Raw genomic sequence first — 19409 nt, 5'->3', positions numbered from 1 at the left:
TAATCCTCGAGGAGATGAAAGGGAATTGTGGGTGCCAGTTATACAGGAAGATGCATCTGTACAGCCCTAGCCATTCATATTGGAAAAAGAAAATTAACCAAAAAGCCAACAAATCTGGAGTAGGACAAGTACAGAGAAAAGCCCCTGTGGGTGGCTGGGAAAATACATTGTACTTGTTTTACACAGAAGAAATTAATGGTATTGACTGTTCAAGAAAAACCAACCAACCAACACACACATACAAAAAAAAACCAAAAAAACCAAACAAACCAAAAAACCACAAACAAACAAACAAAACACCAAACCAAAAGCAGAGGTAGGATAACAGTGTTTCATAAATCAGGAAGAGAAGAACATTATACCTGAAAGCTATTTAGCACTTAACATAAGCATATAAACAGGCTATAAAAATAAGGCAGCTGTGTTTTAAGAGTCCCTCAGATGCATACTGAAGAACAGAAGGAAAAAATACAACACAGGACTCCTGTAATGAATCATCTGATGAACATGTTGTGCTAAACATTCAATGGAGAAAGAAAGGTGCTGCAAAAGTTTCCATTTCTACATCCTGCACAATAAGTATTCTTTACTTTCCTAAACTTGAGATTCAGGATTTCCAGTAAAAACTGTAAGTGTGAGAGGAAGAGAACCTCCAAGTGTAACAGAGATATAGCTGGATTTAGGAAAGAGATTGTACAGCAGGAGCGGTTTAGATAGCAGGGGGAGTTGTTGCATATCTCAAGTGGCCCTTCATAGAAGAAAACTACAAAACACATGTGTACATGTATTTGTGTGCCTATGTAAAGTACAGGTCAAACTGAAATGAACAGTGGGCCTTAGAAAAACGTTTTGCCAACAGCTCACCAACGAACAGTTAATTACATTGTATGTGAGAGGTAAGACTGGAAGGAGCATTTGCACCAAAAAAAAAAAAATTAATCACGTATTTCTTCAAATACTTTCTCCTCAAAGATGGTTCAGGAAATTAAGTGATGTTTTCTAAATATCTTCCCTGTGACCAAAACCACAGTGCCAGGTTGACTGCTGACTTCTGCATTGGCTGCTTAATCCACAAAGTAAAAGGGATGTAAAATTTGTATTCAAGGCCTCTGAGTAGCATTTTAGTATTATTTACTTTTCTTTTAGAAGAGTTTCACATGCATTCCATTTCCCCAACAATGCAAGAATGACTGGTTTTGTAGAGACATTACAATAATCTGATGCAATATACACCAGAGAGTCTGAAATGAAAACTTTCATCATAGCTTTACCATGGACAATGAATAATCCAGCAAGAAAGCTCAGTTTGACTGTCTGTCAAATCAAGTGTGAAAGGGATATAACTAGCAGTGGCACCAAAAACTGCCATGTATTTTTTTCTTGGAACAGGGAAGCTAAGCCAGCCCAAAGTCAAAATTCTCACTACTGTGACCGCTTGTGGTGGGTAACAGAGTAAGCCCTGGAGTGGCTCTGATTCCTGTTTACCTGCATAGTGTGCAAGCTAATCCACAACAGGGATGTCTGATACATCTTGCTACTCAGCATAGCTTCTTGAATGGGTCGTAACAACTCTGATTATCTGATTATCTAGAAGCAAACTGACAGCATTTCTCACATTACCTAGCAACATCAAGTTTTTTCCGGTCATCAAAATATTCCATTTCATTGGCAGAGGTTTGCAGCAACACAGTAGGCAATTTTCCTGCCCTTCTTTTTTCATCTGTTCCATTTTCTCCATCTGAACTACAAAGACCAAAAAAAAAAAAAAAAGTATTTTAGAAATGTGTATTGCAAGATTCACATCAATGTCCAACTCCACTGCAACACATGAACAATACAGCACATACTGAAGAACAAAATTATTATACATCTTTTATATTAAGGTAATGCAGAGTTTTCATCTACTGACTTGACATTATTATAAATCTGAGCAGCATTCTGAGCTCCAGTACTGGAATTTCAGCAATGAAGAGAGGAAAACTGAAATACTGCCATGTGTATTTCAGCACTCATAACATTTGTAGCTCAAGCTTCTGCTCCAAAGAGCATTCCATGTTCAGTACTCAGACCTGATGCCTAATGGAAATTAATTTGATTGGCAAGTTGAGAGACAAACATCCTGCATGACAGTACCTAGTGGTTAGCAGATCTGCAGCTCAATGTTGCAAGAGGAAGCTGGTTACTATTATGCTTCTAACTCACCTCTTCTGTGAAACTCCACCTGAAGGATTCTCAAAATAAAGGGTTCTCTCAAAGTATCAAAAGTGCTTCCCTTTTCATAACTTTCTAACAAAACGTTAACTCAGAACATTTAGGGGGAAAAAAGCTGTCAGTAATAGCAGGATCTGAAGAATGAAAATACTTTAAAATAAAAGAAGAAACCCAGTCTATGTTGCCCATTAATTTAATGACTGACCTGAATTACCCCATTTAAAGAAGCTTTCCTTCAGAATTTCTGCAATTTTACAGCAACACCATGGCCACCGCCATCGTGTGAGGGTGTCCCGACAAGAAACAGCTTATTTTCCTACTAAGACAAAAGTTTTACTGACAGAGGTTCCCAAACTAATTCAATCCTATTTTTCTTTTTGGAAGGGCATAAAAAGATCCATTGATTTGATTACATTTTGGTGAATAAGAGCAGAAGACACACCTCACAACATCTTAATTGAGATCTAAGTGGGTGGCATCCCACCTCACAGCTAAACTAGAGCTTATGTTACAGGACAAAAGCCATGGAATTTTGCTTTAGTGGTGCTGGGACTTGTTCTCAAGGAGTCTTACATACAGCAACAACTGCCCTATCTAACTCTTCCTCAACTCTTCACACCGCCCACCACAGGGGCACTGAATTTACACCTCCCAAGTCGCACTTCTTGTGTACTTGGAAGGGTTACAACACTAATAAAGTCAATGAGGAAAAAAACAATTGTTTTCCCACTGCTTCATTCTTGGATCAGCCCTGCATGACCACAAGGCACTAGTTTTTATTTTCAGCCAGTAAAAACTATAATTAAATGGGCAATTCAAGAGATTTAAGATTAACCCAATCTCTTGCCTGAAAAACCCAAATAAGCAGTTTTATGTTCAAGATTTTAAGCAAGGAGAACTGCCAACCCAAGGTGCTCCCCACAGCATACAGGAACTTGTATTCCAGAAATCTGTAAATCCTGCAGTCTTGCTATCTGTTATTGTTCCATCCTCCAAATTCCTGGGCTTCCAGGGAGGTCAGAGAATACCAGACATGAGTGGGATGAGGAAAAGGGTGAGGCAAAATTGTCAGGTTCAATCACACCTGCATTTCAAAAGAGCAGCACAGCAAGGAACCTCCCAAGTGAGTAAGACCACAGAGCACAGCAGTATTTTTAAGATGGAGTTGCTTGAGCCTGGAGCCTGACTTGTGTCTGTCATTGCCTTGTGCAGCCTTCTGTTCCTACATGGCAATGCTAGTATACAAAGTGGCCCATGTCACACCCACACTTCCATACCACAAATTTGTTTCAAAAACACCTATAACATAGGTTTTAGTGTTCACTCACGCCTGTGAGCATGGCTAGATATTCTGTTGCTCTTAAATGCTTTGCTTACTTACCACTCATATTGCCGCTCCCAGTCATAAATGAATCTCTATTTTGCAGTTAAACCTATAAGCCTGTTCTGTCCTGTTCATCTTCCCTATTAACCACTACTGCTTCTGAACCTCTACCATCCAAACTCATTCCTTCTAGTTGCTTTCAGATGGCAGAATGCTACGGCACCTCAACATGCTGACCCTACTGACTGTTGTGTGTGGAAAAGCTTAATTATCTCATGCCACTCCGGTCACCTCTCCAGGATCATCTCGTGCAGCAGAGAGCAGTGAGAATGTACCGAAACACAGCACGAGTTTCCCCCAAAACATCTTGGGCGTGATGAGATGCACCCATGTAACACATGTCACTGCCAGGTGCAATCGGGTGTAATTCCTACTAGCTGATATGGTCTTGCTGTGTCTGTCCTTTACCCTACCTCTCATATGCCCCATTCACATAATGAAAAACTACATAAGGATTTGTCCTTACATTTGTGATAACTACAGCTCCACACAGCAGCTAAGTTCCTAGTAGGTGTCTTTAAAGTTCAGAAGAATCTTAGCTGACTTTCTGGAGAAGCAAAGTTCATAGGTATAACCTAAAAACAGTACAGTTTTGCTAATCAAGTCACAAGCAAATTAAAGCACTCCTTACATTTTCATATGTGAATGCTTTGTACAAAGAACACAAAAGTCAGTAATCCATGAAAAAAAAAAATCAGATCAAGTACACTTCAGAAAAAGTGCTCCTCACTCCAAGTGCTAGCAATAGCTGTGTGTAAGTGAACTGTATTTCCAAATACCACAGCAAAGCAGGTAAAGTTTGCAAAATCAGCATTTTCTTGATATGACAATGAACATTTTTCAAATTGAACATATATAGTGTATTTGGTACTACAACCAAGCCTATTTAAAATAACAGCTAAAAGAAAAAGGCTGTCTTTATTTTCCAAATAAAGAACAGTTGTCATGGGGAGTATTTTCAAAGCCAAAGCTTGTGCTTACTACAGGATCATATCATATATCTAGCCAAGTTAAAATAAACATTAATTGCAAGAACTCTTAACTAAACTTTTTGCAAGAAATATTTCCTTTCCTTTTTTATATATACACCAATAACTGAGCTAAGTAATTTAAGATTAAATCACAGGAAAGGGAAAGTGCTATCAAATACATTAATCAAGGCAGTGGACTAAGTTTCATTCCATTGACGTGTTTAGAAGTATGCTATTCATTAATGTGTTTTAAAGACTGAGGATTTTCATCTCTTCTGATTTGATTTCTGTGAAACAAAACCTTTCTGACAGACAGGTGTGTCAAGATTCTCACACTGCAGGAAGTTTTCTGAACTTAAAAATATTTTCCTGTTTGGCACTAATCTTCTGCAGCACCTGAAAAATTCAGACTTCCTGTGAAAATTAGGCTGTGTCACACTAATGAGGATTTTTCAAGAGAAAAAAAAAAAATCTTTTATCTGTTCCCTTCAGAAGTAGTTTATATAAGAAGCACTGAACAAAAATAACACGAGTGACATACTAACAGGCCACACTTTGGAAAGTGAGCCTTAAAGAACAAGTGTTGTCTTTAGTGGCCCCAATATAGTCTTTAACAGGCATGAACACTTCTCAGACATACATAAGAGAGATCAAAAACTCAATAACTGTAAAGTGGTTACTGTCTTTAATTCCCCACAATTGCACAAGCCTTTCTACAAAGTTTGCTCAGATCCACCTAAAAGGAGATCCACACTTCGTGGTCCACATGATAACACATCTAAAAAGTTCAGAAGCCACAATAAGTTGCAACAAACCAATATGCAAGTCCACATACTACAGATCAGTTATATGGGAAGAAAAAGGCATCTTGAATAACCACAGATGCTAGCTACAAGTTCAATTGCCTGCAAAACTGCAGCCAAAACAGTATTTGCCTAGGATTTAACGTGAGTCACATTGCTGTAACATTCCTTGTGGATGGAGCACACATATGGGATTATCATTTTACCTTGGAAGCCCTGTTATCCCGCTTCTCTTCTTTTATACAAAAAAAAAAAGGATTAATTTTGCAACAGCAGTTAGATTGCTGTATTATTGCAAATGATCAACCAAAAGAGCATGGAGTAACTTGTCCCCTACTGTTTACAACCATGCTTGGTACAACATGTATGAAAATATCTGTCACAAATACAATGACATTCTGTATCTTTTGGTTCTGTTGGGTAGCTACTAGATTTACTGGGTGGCTGTAAGCAAACCTAAAGGATTTGACAAAGGAATCAAAGTACTGTGAAAGGCCCAAATACTGGGAGATGGTGTTATTTAAGCTATTCTGACTCCCAAAGGCTGAGGTTCAAAACATTTCCAGATCCCCAATCAAGATGACGACTTTGCCAGGCTTAAAAAGAGAGCAGAGGAGAGGGAGAGGGATGAAGAGATTTACCCAGGCAGCATCAAGAAGTCATACCAGCAACATGCATTAAGCAGAGATGACTGCAAGGGGGTAAGATGAAATATGCCAATGTTCGAAAGGACAGCCTGCTAAGCTTGCTGCAGGCCAGAGGCCATCTCCTCACTACAGACGTTCCTTGACCTGCCACAGAGCAATCACCTCAACCTTCTTTTTGCTAAGCATGAAGTCTTAAATCTTCTTTCACAAGGTATGTCCCATTGTTCCACTAAACAACTTTTCTATGTCACACCAGTCTGAATAAACCTTTTTCAGATGTCCAATCAAAATCTTTAGTGCTTTAACTGATGAGCTTGTTTTCATACCTTAACCAGCTGAATTATTTAATCCCTGCACTGTAAACTCTGCTGCTGCCCTCTTCACAGCAGATTAGAGTGGTCTCTGTACTGGATCGACTAACAACAGTGCTCAAGTCAAGGATTTAGGTGTTGTCTGGTTCTACAAAGTCTGGTCACTCAGAGACAAAATGCCTCTGGTAGATCTACAGCCACACTCCAGTGTTATGTGGCACAATGCACTACTCATGAGAGAAAACGCATCTCCTAAAAAAAAAAAAAACAAAAACAAAAACAAAGAAACAACCCTGAGAATAATGCTATGACCAAATACCATTTTTACTGTGCAAATGGAAAGCCAAATATTGACTATCATTAAGATTCTGAAACTATCAAAACAGGCAAAAAACAACCTACAGCTACCCTCATCACAAAGGAGCAAAGAGCTGCTTAATGACTGCTCTAACAGATGTAAAGGATAGCCATGCATTTAGTATTTGTATAATTCCATATACTTAGTACACAGCATGTACTTAAGTCTGGAAAGTGAAGAAGTAAAGCAGCTAATTCCAAACCACAGCATTTCTTATGAGTTTTGTATGACAGATATACAGCTAGCAGACGTATTTATACCAAACATGGAGAGCTGCAAAGCATTAATGAAGGAGCAGAGATGGAAAACCCTGCACAAGAGAAAGGGTCAGTTTATTAATACGAACAGGTATGAACCAGACCGAGATTTAACTACTTCAGGTTGTTCAAGGAGCAGGCTAATGCTCTTCTCATGAGATCCCAGATAAACATGGCATAATGGAGTCAAAGTTATAAAGATGTACATTAATTAGATACCATATGCATATGGATGACCTTACATGCATATACACCACATGTTTCCCTATGGATTTCTAAGATCAAACACATCTGTAGGCACAGGTGGAATCTCAATGTCAGCCAGCACTGAAAGAGGAACAAATCCAACTGTTAAAGACTTTTCAAAAATTGTGAATCTTTTATATATCAAGATAAATAATTTCAGAAATATTTACTGTGTTCCGTTTCACAGCTATCTCTTGGAACACAATTATTCATGCGCAAGTAGTTTCGTATGTCTGTGTTGCTAAATCTTTATTTAAAGGATGAACAAAATTTTGAAGTTAATATTGAATGGAAACCCCTCCAACACTGTTAGGGATAGAGGAAGTTAGGTTTTCTTCACCAACTGAAGAGACATTTCTCTTAACAACCAGATCAAGTTTCACACTACCTCACCACTTGGACATCAGCAAGATCACTGTGACACTGCAGACGTCACTAGCAAGTATGTAAATTCTCTGCTCTAAATACCATCTATTATTAACTGGCTGTATTCCCTGTCTAATCAAAACCAGGTTGCTATCAAGTTCCATAGAAAAAAAAAAGAACACAGAAGAATTCCCTGTGCTCTGAAACATGAGACACTATGACAAGATATTTTATTAACTTAACACGAGAACAGGAACATAAGCCATTTAGCTCTCTTGTCTTTTCAGTTTCCGTTTCAGATATCCACTTCAAAAAGCAAAAGCCCTCTCACATATATCTTCATTCAACCCCACAATATTTCAATTCATGTAGTCTCAGCAGGGTGACCAGCAGCTATTTATCTCAACCAAAGCATGGTCAAATCTAGCACATGACACGAATCTTGACAGACACATTCCTGAAAAAAACGTGAAGCAAAAGATATTACAGGAGACACTGATTCACATCTACTTTGTACTGGAGCATGTGTTCTTTTCATTCTCCAACTCACTGGTAGCCTTTAAGAGGAAAGTTTTTCCTATCTCCTAGTTCTAGCCTGCCTTCTAACTGAGAACATGACAAAAAACAGGATCATAATTCCTACTGAATAGGAAGCATGCAGCCTTAGATCACATTTTACCTTTAGCTTCTAGAGGTAACAGGAAAAAGGGAAAAGAAAGAATTCCTGATCCATTACTTGTTCAGGGTGCAGAAAAGAAGGCAAAGACAGGTCTACCAATTGTTCTATACCAAATAAATTGATATAAATTGAATAAATAAATGAAATTTAAAAATATAAATACTGCACCTGTACACAATCCATGTGTTCAGCATGACCTGAGAGGCATCTGTCACTCCGATCTGCTCCATAACTCAGGCAGAAACAACACAAATCTCTCCTTGGAACAACACAAGCATCTTTACAAATTATGTCTAACCACCAGAGTATAAGCATAAAGGTTTGTGCTCATTAGTTGAAACTACGTCTGTTTCTTTGGAAGAACAACTCCAGAGCAACATGCCTCCACACAATACAAGACTTGGCTGTCAGTATTCCAGCTTTGTGTTCTTGAAAAATATTGAGTAGTTACATCAGAGTTGAATTATAACATTTAAAAAACAAACTACAACAAAAACCCCCAGACACCAGCAATTATATTAACAACCGGTACTAAGAATGCAGAAGGGTTATAGATGAGAGCAGAGGTTTGGGACCAGTCCTATCAACACCCTTATTCCTTTTCCCACTGCTTAATAAAAAAAAAAAAAAAATTGCCACGAACCACGTGATCAGAAGCTTCTGTTTTACGGCACTTTCAGAAATAATGATTCAATATCTTGCATAGAAATAATGACTCAGTATGTGGCAAAGTGTTTTAATCAATGAATGAGGGAAAAATAATTTTGGTTCTTCAGACAGGATATACACAAAGAGAGAGATAGTTTTGTTTGATCATACAGCACTTTCTTTAAGAACTGGAACTGACAACAGATAATCCACAATTACTAACAAGGTTTCCCTGTTTAAAAGGTAGTACTAACTGAGTACAGAAAATTTAAAGTAGATATTTTAAGAGATGCCCGAGTACAATGTTTTTTTCTAGGGTCCCCAACAAGAACACTGCACAAGAAGGCCTAATGCAAAACACTACCTGAGATGAAAATATGCATCTAACTGTGTTCATCCACACTGTTTCATCACACCTTCCATCAGGGATAGAAGCAGATCAAAGTGGAATCACTGTTGGAGGTTCACAGTTCACCAAGGGTCTGATAACACTGAATTCCTGTAATTACCTTTGCAATGTTTTTTTTTTGGTTTTTTTTTTTTTTTTACAGACCTGTCTAGTGTTCATGGAAAAGACTAGAACAATGTAGATAACCTAATACAAAAGCTATTATTTCACAGTAGGAAATATTAGCTTCCAACGAGTCTAACAGACACCAACCACAAGAATGCCTTTGACTGAAACACTGAATATGAGGAACCATTTTCCTTCTGAAGTCTGGGAAAAAGATATTCTTAATAAAATCAGATGTGACAGGTGGTGGCCAGATCCCTGCTGGGGCCAGCTTGACTTTTTATTTTCTGCGTCACCAGGACACGGAGTCTGAATGCTCTGTAAGCCATCTTCTTCAGTACGAGCCTTTCCACTGTCCATAGGTTGCCCTCCACTGCAACACCCACTCTCTCCTATGCTGGCCATAGTGCATTTACACGTTCTGTAAAATTTCACAAAACCAAACAGACATAGATATAATTTTGTTATTTACTGGACTTTTGTGCTATCATGTTCCTTCTTGTCCAGGAAAAGGCTGACCAAACCTACATGGCTCTTGAACTAATGTAGCATAAATGGTAGCTACAAAACTACCAGCAAGAGTCTTTCGCCTGGGTGATCTACCTTTTGTAAACAGCCTAAACTAAGACTCCCAGAGCTCTAAACCACTGACAGGCCTACAGGAATGGATCTTTGTAGAACACATACCTAGCTACCTTTTTTTCGGGGGGGTGATGCCAGGAACTGTTGCTTCATCGTAAGGGAACTAGAAGGTTTACCCCACCTATCCACAGAGAGGAATGTTTCAGTTTGCCTCTATAGCCTCTACCCTGCTGAGTTCCCCTGCTGCCTACCTGCAACCTCCAGATTATTTCCTGCCACTATTTCTGGAAGCTTATTAACCTTCCTCACCTTAGTGTCCTGTTTTTCAAGGATGGAGGCAGAAGCCAGGCAGAAGTTTACTTAAAGGAGGTGAATACTTCAGTAAAGCACTGAAGCTCAGTTACCAGGGAATCAAGAAGAAGCAACTGTGTTCTCTTTGTACGTACCCTACAACCCCTGTTTCTCCCTTTTATTCAAATGTCCTGCCTCCCAGTACTTAATTCCATCACTATGCCGATCACCCCAGCATGAGACAGCACACTATGCCATTTTACAGAGACAAGGGCCCTGTACAGTGGGCTAGTAGGAAACGGTTGCCCATGTCCTCCCTGCAATCTCTCACTGACCCTCGCATTATTGAAAAATTGATGTTTTAAATATTTGTTTACAGCTTTCTGGCAGGAAATTGGCTGTAATTCTGGGTAGCTCAGAGATCTATATCAAGCAAGAAGTTTCCTTTCAAGGAGAAGTGGAAAAAGAGGGAAGAAAACTTGTCCTGACATATTCTTATTATCTGTGGAGAAACTATTTGTTCTGTGATGACAGTATTTGAACAGAATTTTGGTGATAGGCCTGGCTGGATCCGATGTCTAACCATGAATTTTGGTTAAAATATCTACTACAAAAGAGATCTGTAACGATTGCTAGACCAAAGGCAAGATCTCTGGCATAACAGTAACACAAGTGTAAAAAAGCTAACTGGAAAGGATATATATGGACTTGGCAACAGCTATGTACAGAGCATGAAGATTATTCCTCCCAGCAGTGGTGTGACTAGATAAACACATAATTTCTAACCACATGACTGCAACATTTATGGAGACGGTGGTAAGAATACAATACTCTGATACTATGTTTATGCATCATCTGTCAAATACCAGCAACAAATCCTGCTGCCAAAAGTTTATCTGTAGTATTATGTTGCCTAACAAACATTTCTCACAAACTGCATATAACCAGTAAAGCCAACATGTTTGTGCGTATTTCAAGTTTGCCACTGAGGCACTTATTTTTAAAAAGCTGCTTTTAAAACTTAAGTATGTATACACAGTGAACAAAGTAAGAATGACTGGAAAAAAAAGGGAAAAAAAAAATAGGAGTGATTAAAAAAACATCACTATGAGCAAATACAGGTCATCCAGATTGGAAATCTCTTTTCTGTCACACATCAAATTTAAATGTTTCACTTTGCAAGCCTATCCTTCTTTTCAGATCATGCACTACAACTTTTGCCGGAAGAGGAGGGAAGAACTACTGAGGAAGAATTAAAAACCATTATACTTAGGATGTGTTAAGATCTTCATCCACTGAAAGTACCTAACATGAATAATGTATGCACATACCTACATCTCTTTTCCTCAGAACTCTGGCTGCTGGAAAGGAGTTAACCTAGATCAAAGCTGAAATGAAACTCTGAATCAGTAATAAATAACCCTCCCTTTCTGCTCTGCATTTTGTATTTCTCTCAAATAAGACAGTTTAGGAAAAAAAGCTAGTGAGTCATCATTATGCACAGGTCAGAAAATTGTCTTTTAAGTTAGACTGGTACACAATTATCAGGAAACATCTCTTATGCAGCATAACACATCAGACAAACAAACCATAAAAATCACTTTCTCTCTTTTTCCAGAGGCACATAATTTGCCCCTAAGTATTTTCCACTGCTTTTAGTAGCATATTTTCCCCAGTATCTGCAGTTGTATTTTTGCTCAAAAAAAACCCCAAACAAAAAAACCTCTCCGTATCTTTTAGAGTCTTAACTCCCAGCCTCCTCTTTTCTTTAAGTTACACTCAGTTACAGGACATTACCTTATACTGCCACTGCCAGAGGACAGAATGTGCCACTTAATGTTAGCAGTATCTTACCATACCGTAACTCAGCACATTGTCCTAATTCAGTCAGATAGTACTGGTAGTAGGCCAAACAGCACTAGCCTGTGGAAACCAGAAAACGTTATATTGACTTCTACAGAAGCAAGTGTGCGTGAAGGCAGAAGGATGCCGCCATCAAATATGAACTGCTTAGTTCTGTTCTCAAGAGAAAAATCAGATACAAATCTTGCATACCTGAAGAACTTCATTAAATACATTGGCATAATTCTGCATGAGGGATCAGGACCCAAGGCTTGAAATCAGAAGGCTCTAGAGAAGGTCAGGGAAATATGTCTCATCTGGAATGTGAAGTCGCTGATGTGACTACACCATACCGGATAAAGGACACTTGCAAGATACTTTGATTCACAGTGCTCTCTAACAAGCAAGTTGTTTCTGGCAACGTATTTCACTGTGATACACACTTTGAGAATATACATCTGCTCAGAGATAAGAGAAACGAATTGGGAAACGAAAAACGAAAAACGAAAAAACAAAACAAACCAAACAAACAAAAAAAAAAAAAAAACAAAAAAAACCCAACAAACAAACAAAAATACCACAAAAAACAAAACAAAACAAAAAAACAAACAAACAAACAAAAAAAACCCACCACAAAAACCAGACCTTCTTAGACTCTTTCCAGAGAAAGAGCTAGCTGCTGGTAACTTGTTCTCCTTTCTCCTGGAGGTTGTTGAAGATTAAATCTTTGTGAAGAAAAGTGCTCTGGGGACGGTAATCTTTCTAGGTTAGGAGAAAGTAACTTCTTTTCTTTTGAGGAGAAAGCCCCAGATTTTTTCGTTTCTTCTTTCACAGATGCTTAACTTCTCAAACAGCATCCTTGGAACTGTCAAGTCCCACACGAACTGGAAGCCAGCTATGGAACTAGACAGCTGCTTGATGCCAGCAAGATTTTCATGCCATGGTCAGTACCATGGCATACAAGCATCTAAACCACTTAAGACCTCCACAGGAAGCCAAAGATCACTGCAGGAGACACAGCATTTAACCCCTGACCCCAGCCACCATCAGAGGATGGGAAAGAAGGTCAGTGGCCTCAGGGCAGTGCATAGCCAGTCCTGGCCATGGAAGAGGAAGCCCTCTGACTTCCCTACTTTCCATCAGTTAGCCATAGCAGCCTTTACCAGCCAGCAAGGGAAGTACTTCTGATCTCTTCATCTGCTCAATTTTTACAGTACCTCTCAGGTTAAAAAGCAGAACGAAGCCAGGTGCGGATATGGCCGCGCTGGGTGAGAAGTGTGGTGGGGAACCACTCCAAGGCAGGCAAGTGCCCACCGCCTTGCCGGAGTGGCTTGTCCCACCTCTGGAGCAGAAGTCGGGCTGAACTTCCATTTGACTGTAGTAAACAGTTTGTGAACTTCTGTCAACATTCTGGGTTTCCCTGGCACTCAGAGGGGATCACAGCTTCCCAGTGTAGCCCATGTACACTACTGTGAGTGATAAAGCACGGCTGCTGGATTTCTGTGCCACGGCAAAGAAGGATTTCCATGCTGTTGCGTGAAATTAGAAGCAATATTTATACGCCTTGCTCCTAAAAGTACGACATCAGAGTTTAGCGCTGTGCTCGGGCCGCCTCCTGATGAGGGTGGATCCCGGCTGAGCGGAGATATTCGTGCTTAATTTCAGCCTGGACGCAGAGACCCCTCGGCAACTCTTCCCCACGAACTCCAAACCAAAGCCAACGCCCAGAGCAGCGCAGCCCCCGCCGCGCTGCACACGCACCGCCCAGGGTGCTGCCCCCGCCGGGACTTCCCCCGAGTCGCTCCGCGGCCGCCCCTCCCCTGCGGGGCAGCCCGGGCGGGACCCGCGGCCCCCGCAGCGCTGCGCCGGGTCCCCACGGGCTGCCGGCCGCCCCTCCCGCTGCGGGCAGTACTCACAGCCGCACGGCGCCCTTGTTTTCCCGCCTGCCGGCGGCCCGCGCAGCCTTCGGCTCCTCCGCATCGCACCGCTGCTCGCTCATGAGCACCATCGGCACTACACCGCACGCCGACGCACGGCACTCAAGCGCCGGGCCAGGCCGGGCCGGGCCGCCCCGCCCTCGCACCGGCCGCCCCGCCCCGGGGCGGGCGCCGCCGTCCTGGGCCGGCTGGGGCCGACTCGCGGGCCCGCGACGGGAAGCTGCTCGCAACCGGTTCCGCCCGTGCCCGCGGTAGCTGGCTGGCGGCCCGGGCCGCGGCGGGCGCGCCCGTGCCGGTTGCGGCCGCCAAGTGACAGACGCGACCCCCGCGTGTCCGATCCGTTACGCGCCTTAAATTATTCAGTCGGGCCGCTGTCGCGTGAGCCGCTTTCTCCCGCCGGCTCGAACAAAAGACGCTCTTAATGTTTCATACGGGCGGATAGGAGATGCGGTTTCACACAGACACGGCCTGAGGAGGAAACGTGGCCGTGACCGTGAGCCGGAGGGGAGGGCAGCCGCCCCGGGCTTGGCGCAGACTGGCACGGAGTTAGCGGGCCGGCGGTAGCGGACAGAAAATGACCTTGAAGGCCATTCTCTGCGAGAGTTTCACTGGTGTCGGTGTGTAGCGGGCAGCAGTCCAAATACCGGTGGTGGCCTCCGGGCAGCTGAACTAACGTGAACGCCTGTGGTGATTAGCTGACATTTCCACCGGTGGCTGCCACAGGTGTTTTTTTGTTTCCTTTCTCTTCAGCAGCACCCCAAACTGGTTTGTGCGCCTCGGAAATGACTAGTGTGGTGTAAGAGACAGGGTGACCGCATCCTCCCCTGGCCTCTGCCAATGCAGCTCTTTGGGAAGCTGCATTCCCTCAGAAATGTTACATGGCAGAATTTGGCACAAGTCGTCTGGTGTGGCAGACACAAATGCAAATGATCAACGTGTGTGTGAAAAATGTTTTCATCACCTGGTTAATGCCTTAGTTGGGGTTCAGTTTGGTAAAAACGTTTTCACATAGCAAAGATGGAGTCTGTGGCTGTAATGATACAATCGAGGGAAGGCCAAATTTGAGATTAGAGTTCAAATCAACATGTCTAGAAAAAGGTCCATTTTCATGGCTTAACGTGTTAGAACAGATTAATAGAATTACTAATAGAATATATTATTAAGTTTTCTTCCTACCTGCTGGGCTGTTCACAGGAGGCAGGGGGAGAATACATACAGGAGAGTGGTCTAAGTGGACATTGGGGTGGGAGATAGATACTAATGTACATTTCAGATAAAGGTGTATGAAGCAAATCCGTCAACCTTCCAGTGGCATTGTTAGGATTGGTTGATACTTACACAGTATTTTGAAGGTGCAAAAACTAAGTATTAGGTATTGTTGCAATATATGCAGGAAATCAGTAAAAAGAGATGCTAATGATGAAAAGACTCAGGACTGCCATAGCTGCTTGGGCACACAGGTCCTGCAGAAAATGTGAGATTGCTGTATGGTCTTAGCTAGACGAGGTGGATTTAATTAGCTTCAGTCCAAGAAAATTCAAAGACTGTGTGCCAAGCTGCATGGAAAAAAAAGACATTTTAAATGGCTGTATTTCTGGGAGACGGCATTACCTAATGTGTTATTTAACATCAAAACCAAGGCACATGTGGAAAAGAAATTAGATGTAATTTACAAGAAAGATTCTTCAGACCTCTTAGGTCCTGTGCCTGTGAAACTGTGCCTTACGCTTCCCCTGTGAAGCACCTGACCAGGTTTGGCAGTGCATTGCAGAGCCTCTCCCACCTCTTTATGCCAGATGCAACCTGTGACTATATAGCAGCATCCCATTTATCCAAGGGATAAAAGAACAGGCCCTATTTCACCTGTCTAGCCTGTGAACAGAACCAGAACTGAAAGAGTCAGGGGAGGCTCAGTTGGCACCTGTGTCTGTTTGGACTCAGGACCCTTTGCTAGGATGTAGCAGCTTGTGTGAGGTTTTGGGTTCCCTGGGAATTGGTCTCACATCAGTGTGCACTACCCAGGCATGTACAGTGTGTCCAGAATCAGTGGGAAAAGTGACTGGCTACACATTGTCTCATTTTTGGAGGCCTTTCATTGCACTAGGAAGGCATCAGTTGCTATTTTAGTCCTAATTTTGAGGCTGGAAGCAGATTTGTGGTTGAATAACTCTGATGTAGCTTTACCCACTCCTGCAGAACAATGCTAGTTTACAGTAGATGAGAATCTGACTTTTAGATATTTGAACAAATAGAATCAGCTGATTTTTGAGTGCTTAGATTTTCAGTCTCTGGCAGGTTTAGCTAGAGGACATAAATGCTACCACTGACTGCTTTTTCACTCACCTCCAGAGTTTATTGCCTCTACCACAGTAGTGCAAGAACTGGAAAGGAACTGCTTGATCCCAGGAGCTCAGTCTCTGTTTTAGTTTAGTCTGGCTCCATTCTCAAGGTATGCAAAACTCTCTGTTTCAATTAATTGAGATACAAACTGTAGAAGAAGCTTAACATTCAAACAAATTGATGCCTGCAGCCTAGACACTAAAAATGAAAATACTTACTAAATACTTCACTCCATATCATGATATCTCAACTTCTGACAGGGACTTGGTTCTGGCAAATTTTCAAGATGTGCCTCGTTAGTACATTTTGTTATAATCTGTTAGAGGCAGTGGAAGTAATAAGCAATGACTACAGCTTAAGTTTTTGTGAGGAGTTGAGAAAGAAATTCTGTAGGCAAGATTTGTTGGACTGTGCATAGTGCAGCAACTCCAGATCAAGAGGACACATTCTCAACTGATAAAAGTCCTGAATGCTAGGATTCGCAGTAATATGTATGCGGAGTGCATTAGATTAAACAGTCAAATGTGCAGCTGCTCATATGGGTGCAATCTACTTGAAAACCTTATGTTTTCCTTTGATATGATGTGGCAAGTCGTAAATATGTAAACAAAAAAAACCCGGAAAGGATATTTTACTGTACAGTTATAATCGCTCACAAATACAGGTGCAATAAAGCAAGTATTTGAAGACCGAGCTGTCACCTACAGACACCCATTGTTGTATGAAAATCTGGACTGTGTTTTTCTCTAACTGGTGGAGATTAGGCAGAGAAAGATAAATCAGTGTACTACAAAATTACTGATTACTGTTTAATGTCTGCATACCAGTGGTGCTACGGTGCTGTGTAGGCAAAAGTTGACATGTCCCAGCTCTGAAGAGACTACATTAAGCCTCAGAGAGGGTTGAGGGTTTTGGATAATCAGGACCTTCAATATTCTGTACAACACAGCAAATGATGAAACACTAGAGATGAAAAAATAGGAAAAACTTTCATTGTAAAAAATTATTTAAGATACATATGAAATCACAGAAAAGTAGAATGGGGAGAGACTCACTGAGTCATGGAGTTCATTCCCTATCCCAAAGCAAGGCCTGCTATTGTGTCATTGCTGACAAGACACTTGTCTAAGTTGTTCTTAAAAGTCAGCAGTGTATCCAGGAACTCAGTCCCAATGTTTACTGGAAGGTGAAGTCTTCCTTAATCTCTAACATGATTCTGAATCCTTCCTGCTGAAGTTTAAAGTCATTGCTTCTTAATTTATTCAATATGAAGAACAGTGAAAACCTGACTCCCATTTTTCCCCATTCTCTTTACCCTAAAATAAAAGAGAAATTGTATTTTCTGGATTTCTGTTTTTCTTGTCAAGTGTCTCTAATAGGTTCAGATCTTTTTGGAAGTGCAGTTGCCCAAGCTGGACATGAGAAACCGTATAAAGGCTGAAGAGAAGCAAGATTAAAAGATTACTTTATCTGTGCTATGCACACTACTATTGTTTATGTTTTGTAGTAAAGTGTTTACGTGTTTCACAGCAGTGTGAGGCTGGCTCAGGTTTAATTGTTGAAGCACTATGACCTAGTGAAGGTTTTACAAAGGACAACTGAGGTGTCCTCCTCTAGTACATTAGCAGCTGATTGTTAGATTTGACTAAGTATAACCTTCTACGTATCCTTTTTGAATTTCACTATTTTGTTTGTTTGTTTGTTTTCTTGTTTGTGGTTTGTTTTTTTTGTTTGTTTTCAGACTGTTTCTTCAATTATCGGAATAATTATGAATCCTGTCTTGAATGACATGAGCAAAGGAAGAGTAAAGGAGCCTAATGAGACTTGCTGGAAAGGCCTAGAGATTCTTGGATAGGATATTGCTGATGAAAGATAAAAAATTACAACCTAGTTGGAAATAAACAGGGCTAGAGATTGTCTTAATCAGCAGTATTTTTGTGCCCTGGGGTTTTATTTCAGTACAGTCAGTAAGGTTGTTCATAAAGTATTTCTTGGCTTATATGGTGTGTATCATCTCTTGTAAATGTGAGGGAACTTCATTGGGAAGGAGCAAAGCAGAAGATTAGTATAGTGATTTCTGTCACATTCTTTCTCAGTAGAGAATCTTCTGCACTTCTTTTCAGGTGCAAAAACTTAGAAAGAGATACAGCCTGAACAACCTGGATACAGGTACTTTTGAATTAGAGGTCATTATATGTCTAGTCTCCAGTTTTCTGTATGATATTCTGCATTGGTAGGATTCTGTGAAAGCTACTCAAATGCCTTGAAAGGCATTCAGTGATTAAAGACCCACTAAATATGTCCTTATATTACTCAATTGAAATATGATAGGAAAGCAGACTTATGCCAGATACCATAGAAATAGGATTTGTGATAGTAGGAGACACAAACTCATAGACATTTGGAAATATGTTGAAACAGTGAAAAATTTCAATTTCTAGAATGCATGTAAGTCAGACACAAGCCAGAGTGAAATGGTTTACCGCCTGGGAGGTGCAGAACAGAAGAGACAAAAAGTCCCCAAACCCTGCATTAAAATAGTGGTGCCCAGAGAGGCTGTAGAGTCTTGTCTTTGGAGGTTACAAGACCCAACTAGGCAAAGACGTGATCTGGTCTGGGGTCAGTGATACTCCTGCCTCAAGCAGGAATGTTCAGAAACATCTGCAAGTCAGGCAACTTAACCTGAAGTATGCTCAAAATTAAGGGAGTGAATAAAGATCCTAAATAGTCTGTAGAATATAACTAGGGCCAGAACACAGTGAGTGGTGTAATTGTATAGGGAGTGGAAAGCAGTTTTGGCCAATTGATCCCCATTCCTTGCATGGATTAAGAGTCTAGTAATTTACTTGGTTTTAAAAACAGGAGATTGCTTAATAGACACCTATGTCAGGTGATTGGTTTCTTCTAAGTTGTTCGCTAGAAGTCCTATCTGCCTATCTGTTCCTGTTTTTTGTTTAAACGAGCATGGATTCTTGTATTCATTTAACTCCTCTTTGGACAGGGAAGTGCACAGGGCATACGA

General features: G+C 41.0%; 1 protein-coding gene across 5 annotated transcripts in view; it reads right to left on the bottom strand.

The window, feature by feature from the left end:
* Positions 1–19409, bottom strand: part of GRAMD2B (GRAM domain containing 2B) — a 44863-nt gene that overhangs the window by 17657 nt on the left and 7797 nt on the right. For 2 of the 5 annotated variants that reach the window (XR_011736393.1, XM_065861556.2), the window contains exon 2: positions 1621–1743. Coding sequence is in view for 4 of the 5 variants with exons in the window: in XM_065861556.2 (XP_065717628.1) it covers positions 1621–1743 (123 nt within the window). In the remaining variant the exon portion in view is untranslated. Of the gene's footprint in view, positions 1–1620; positions 1744–12323; positions 12483–12755; positions 13066–14026; positions 14199–19409 lie in introns of those variants that run through there. The other 3 variants (XM_065861557.2, XM_071801970.1, XM_071801969.1) reach the window with 3 other exon arrangements.

Source organism: Patagioenas fasciata, chromosome Z, assembly GCF_037038585.1.
Source record: "Patagioenas fasciata isolate bPatFas1 chromosome Z, bPatFas1.hap1, whole genome shotgun sequence".
Classification (NCBI taxonomy): domain Eukaryota; kingdom Metazoa; phylum Chordata; class Aves; order Columbiformes; family Columbidae; genus Patagioenas; species Patagioenas fasciata.
This window is presented reverse-complemented; position numbering and strand designations above follow the sequence as displayed.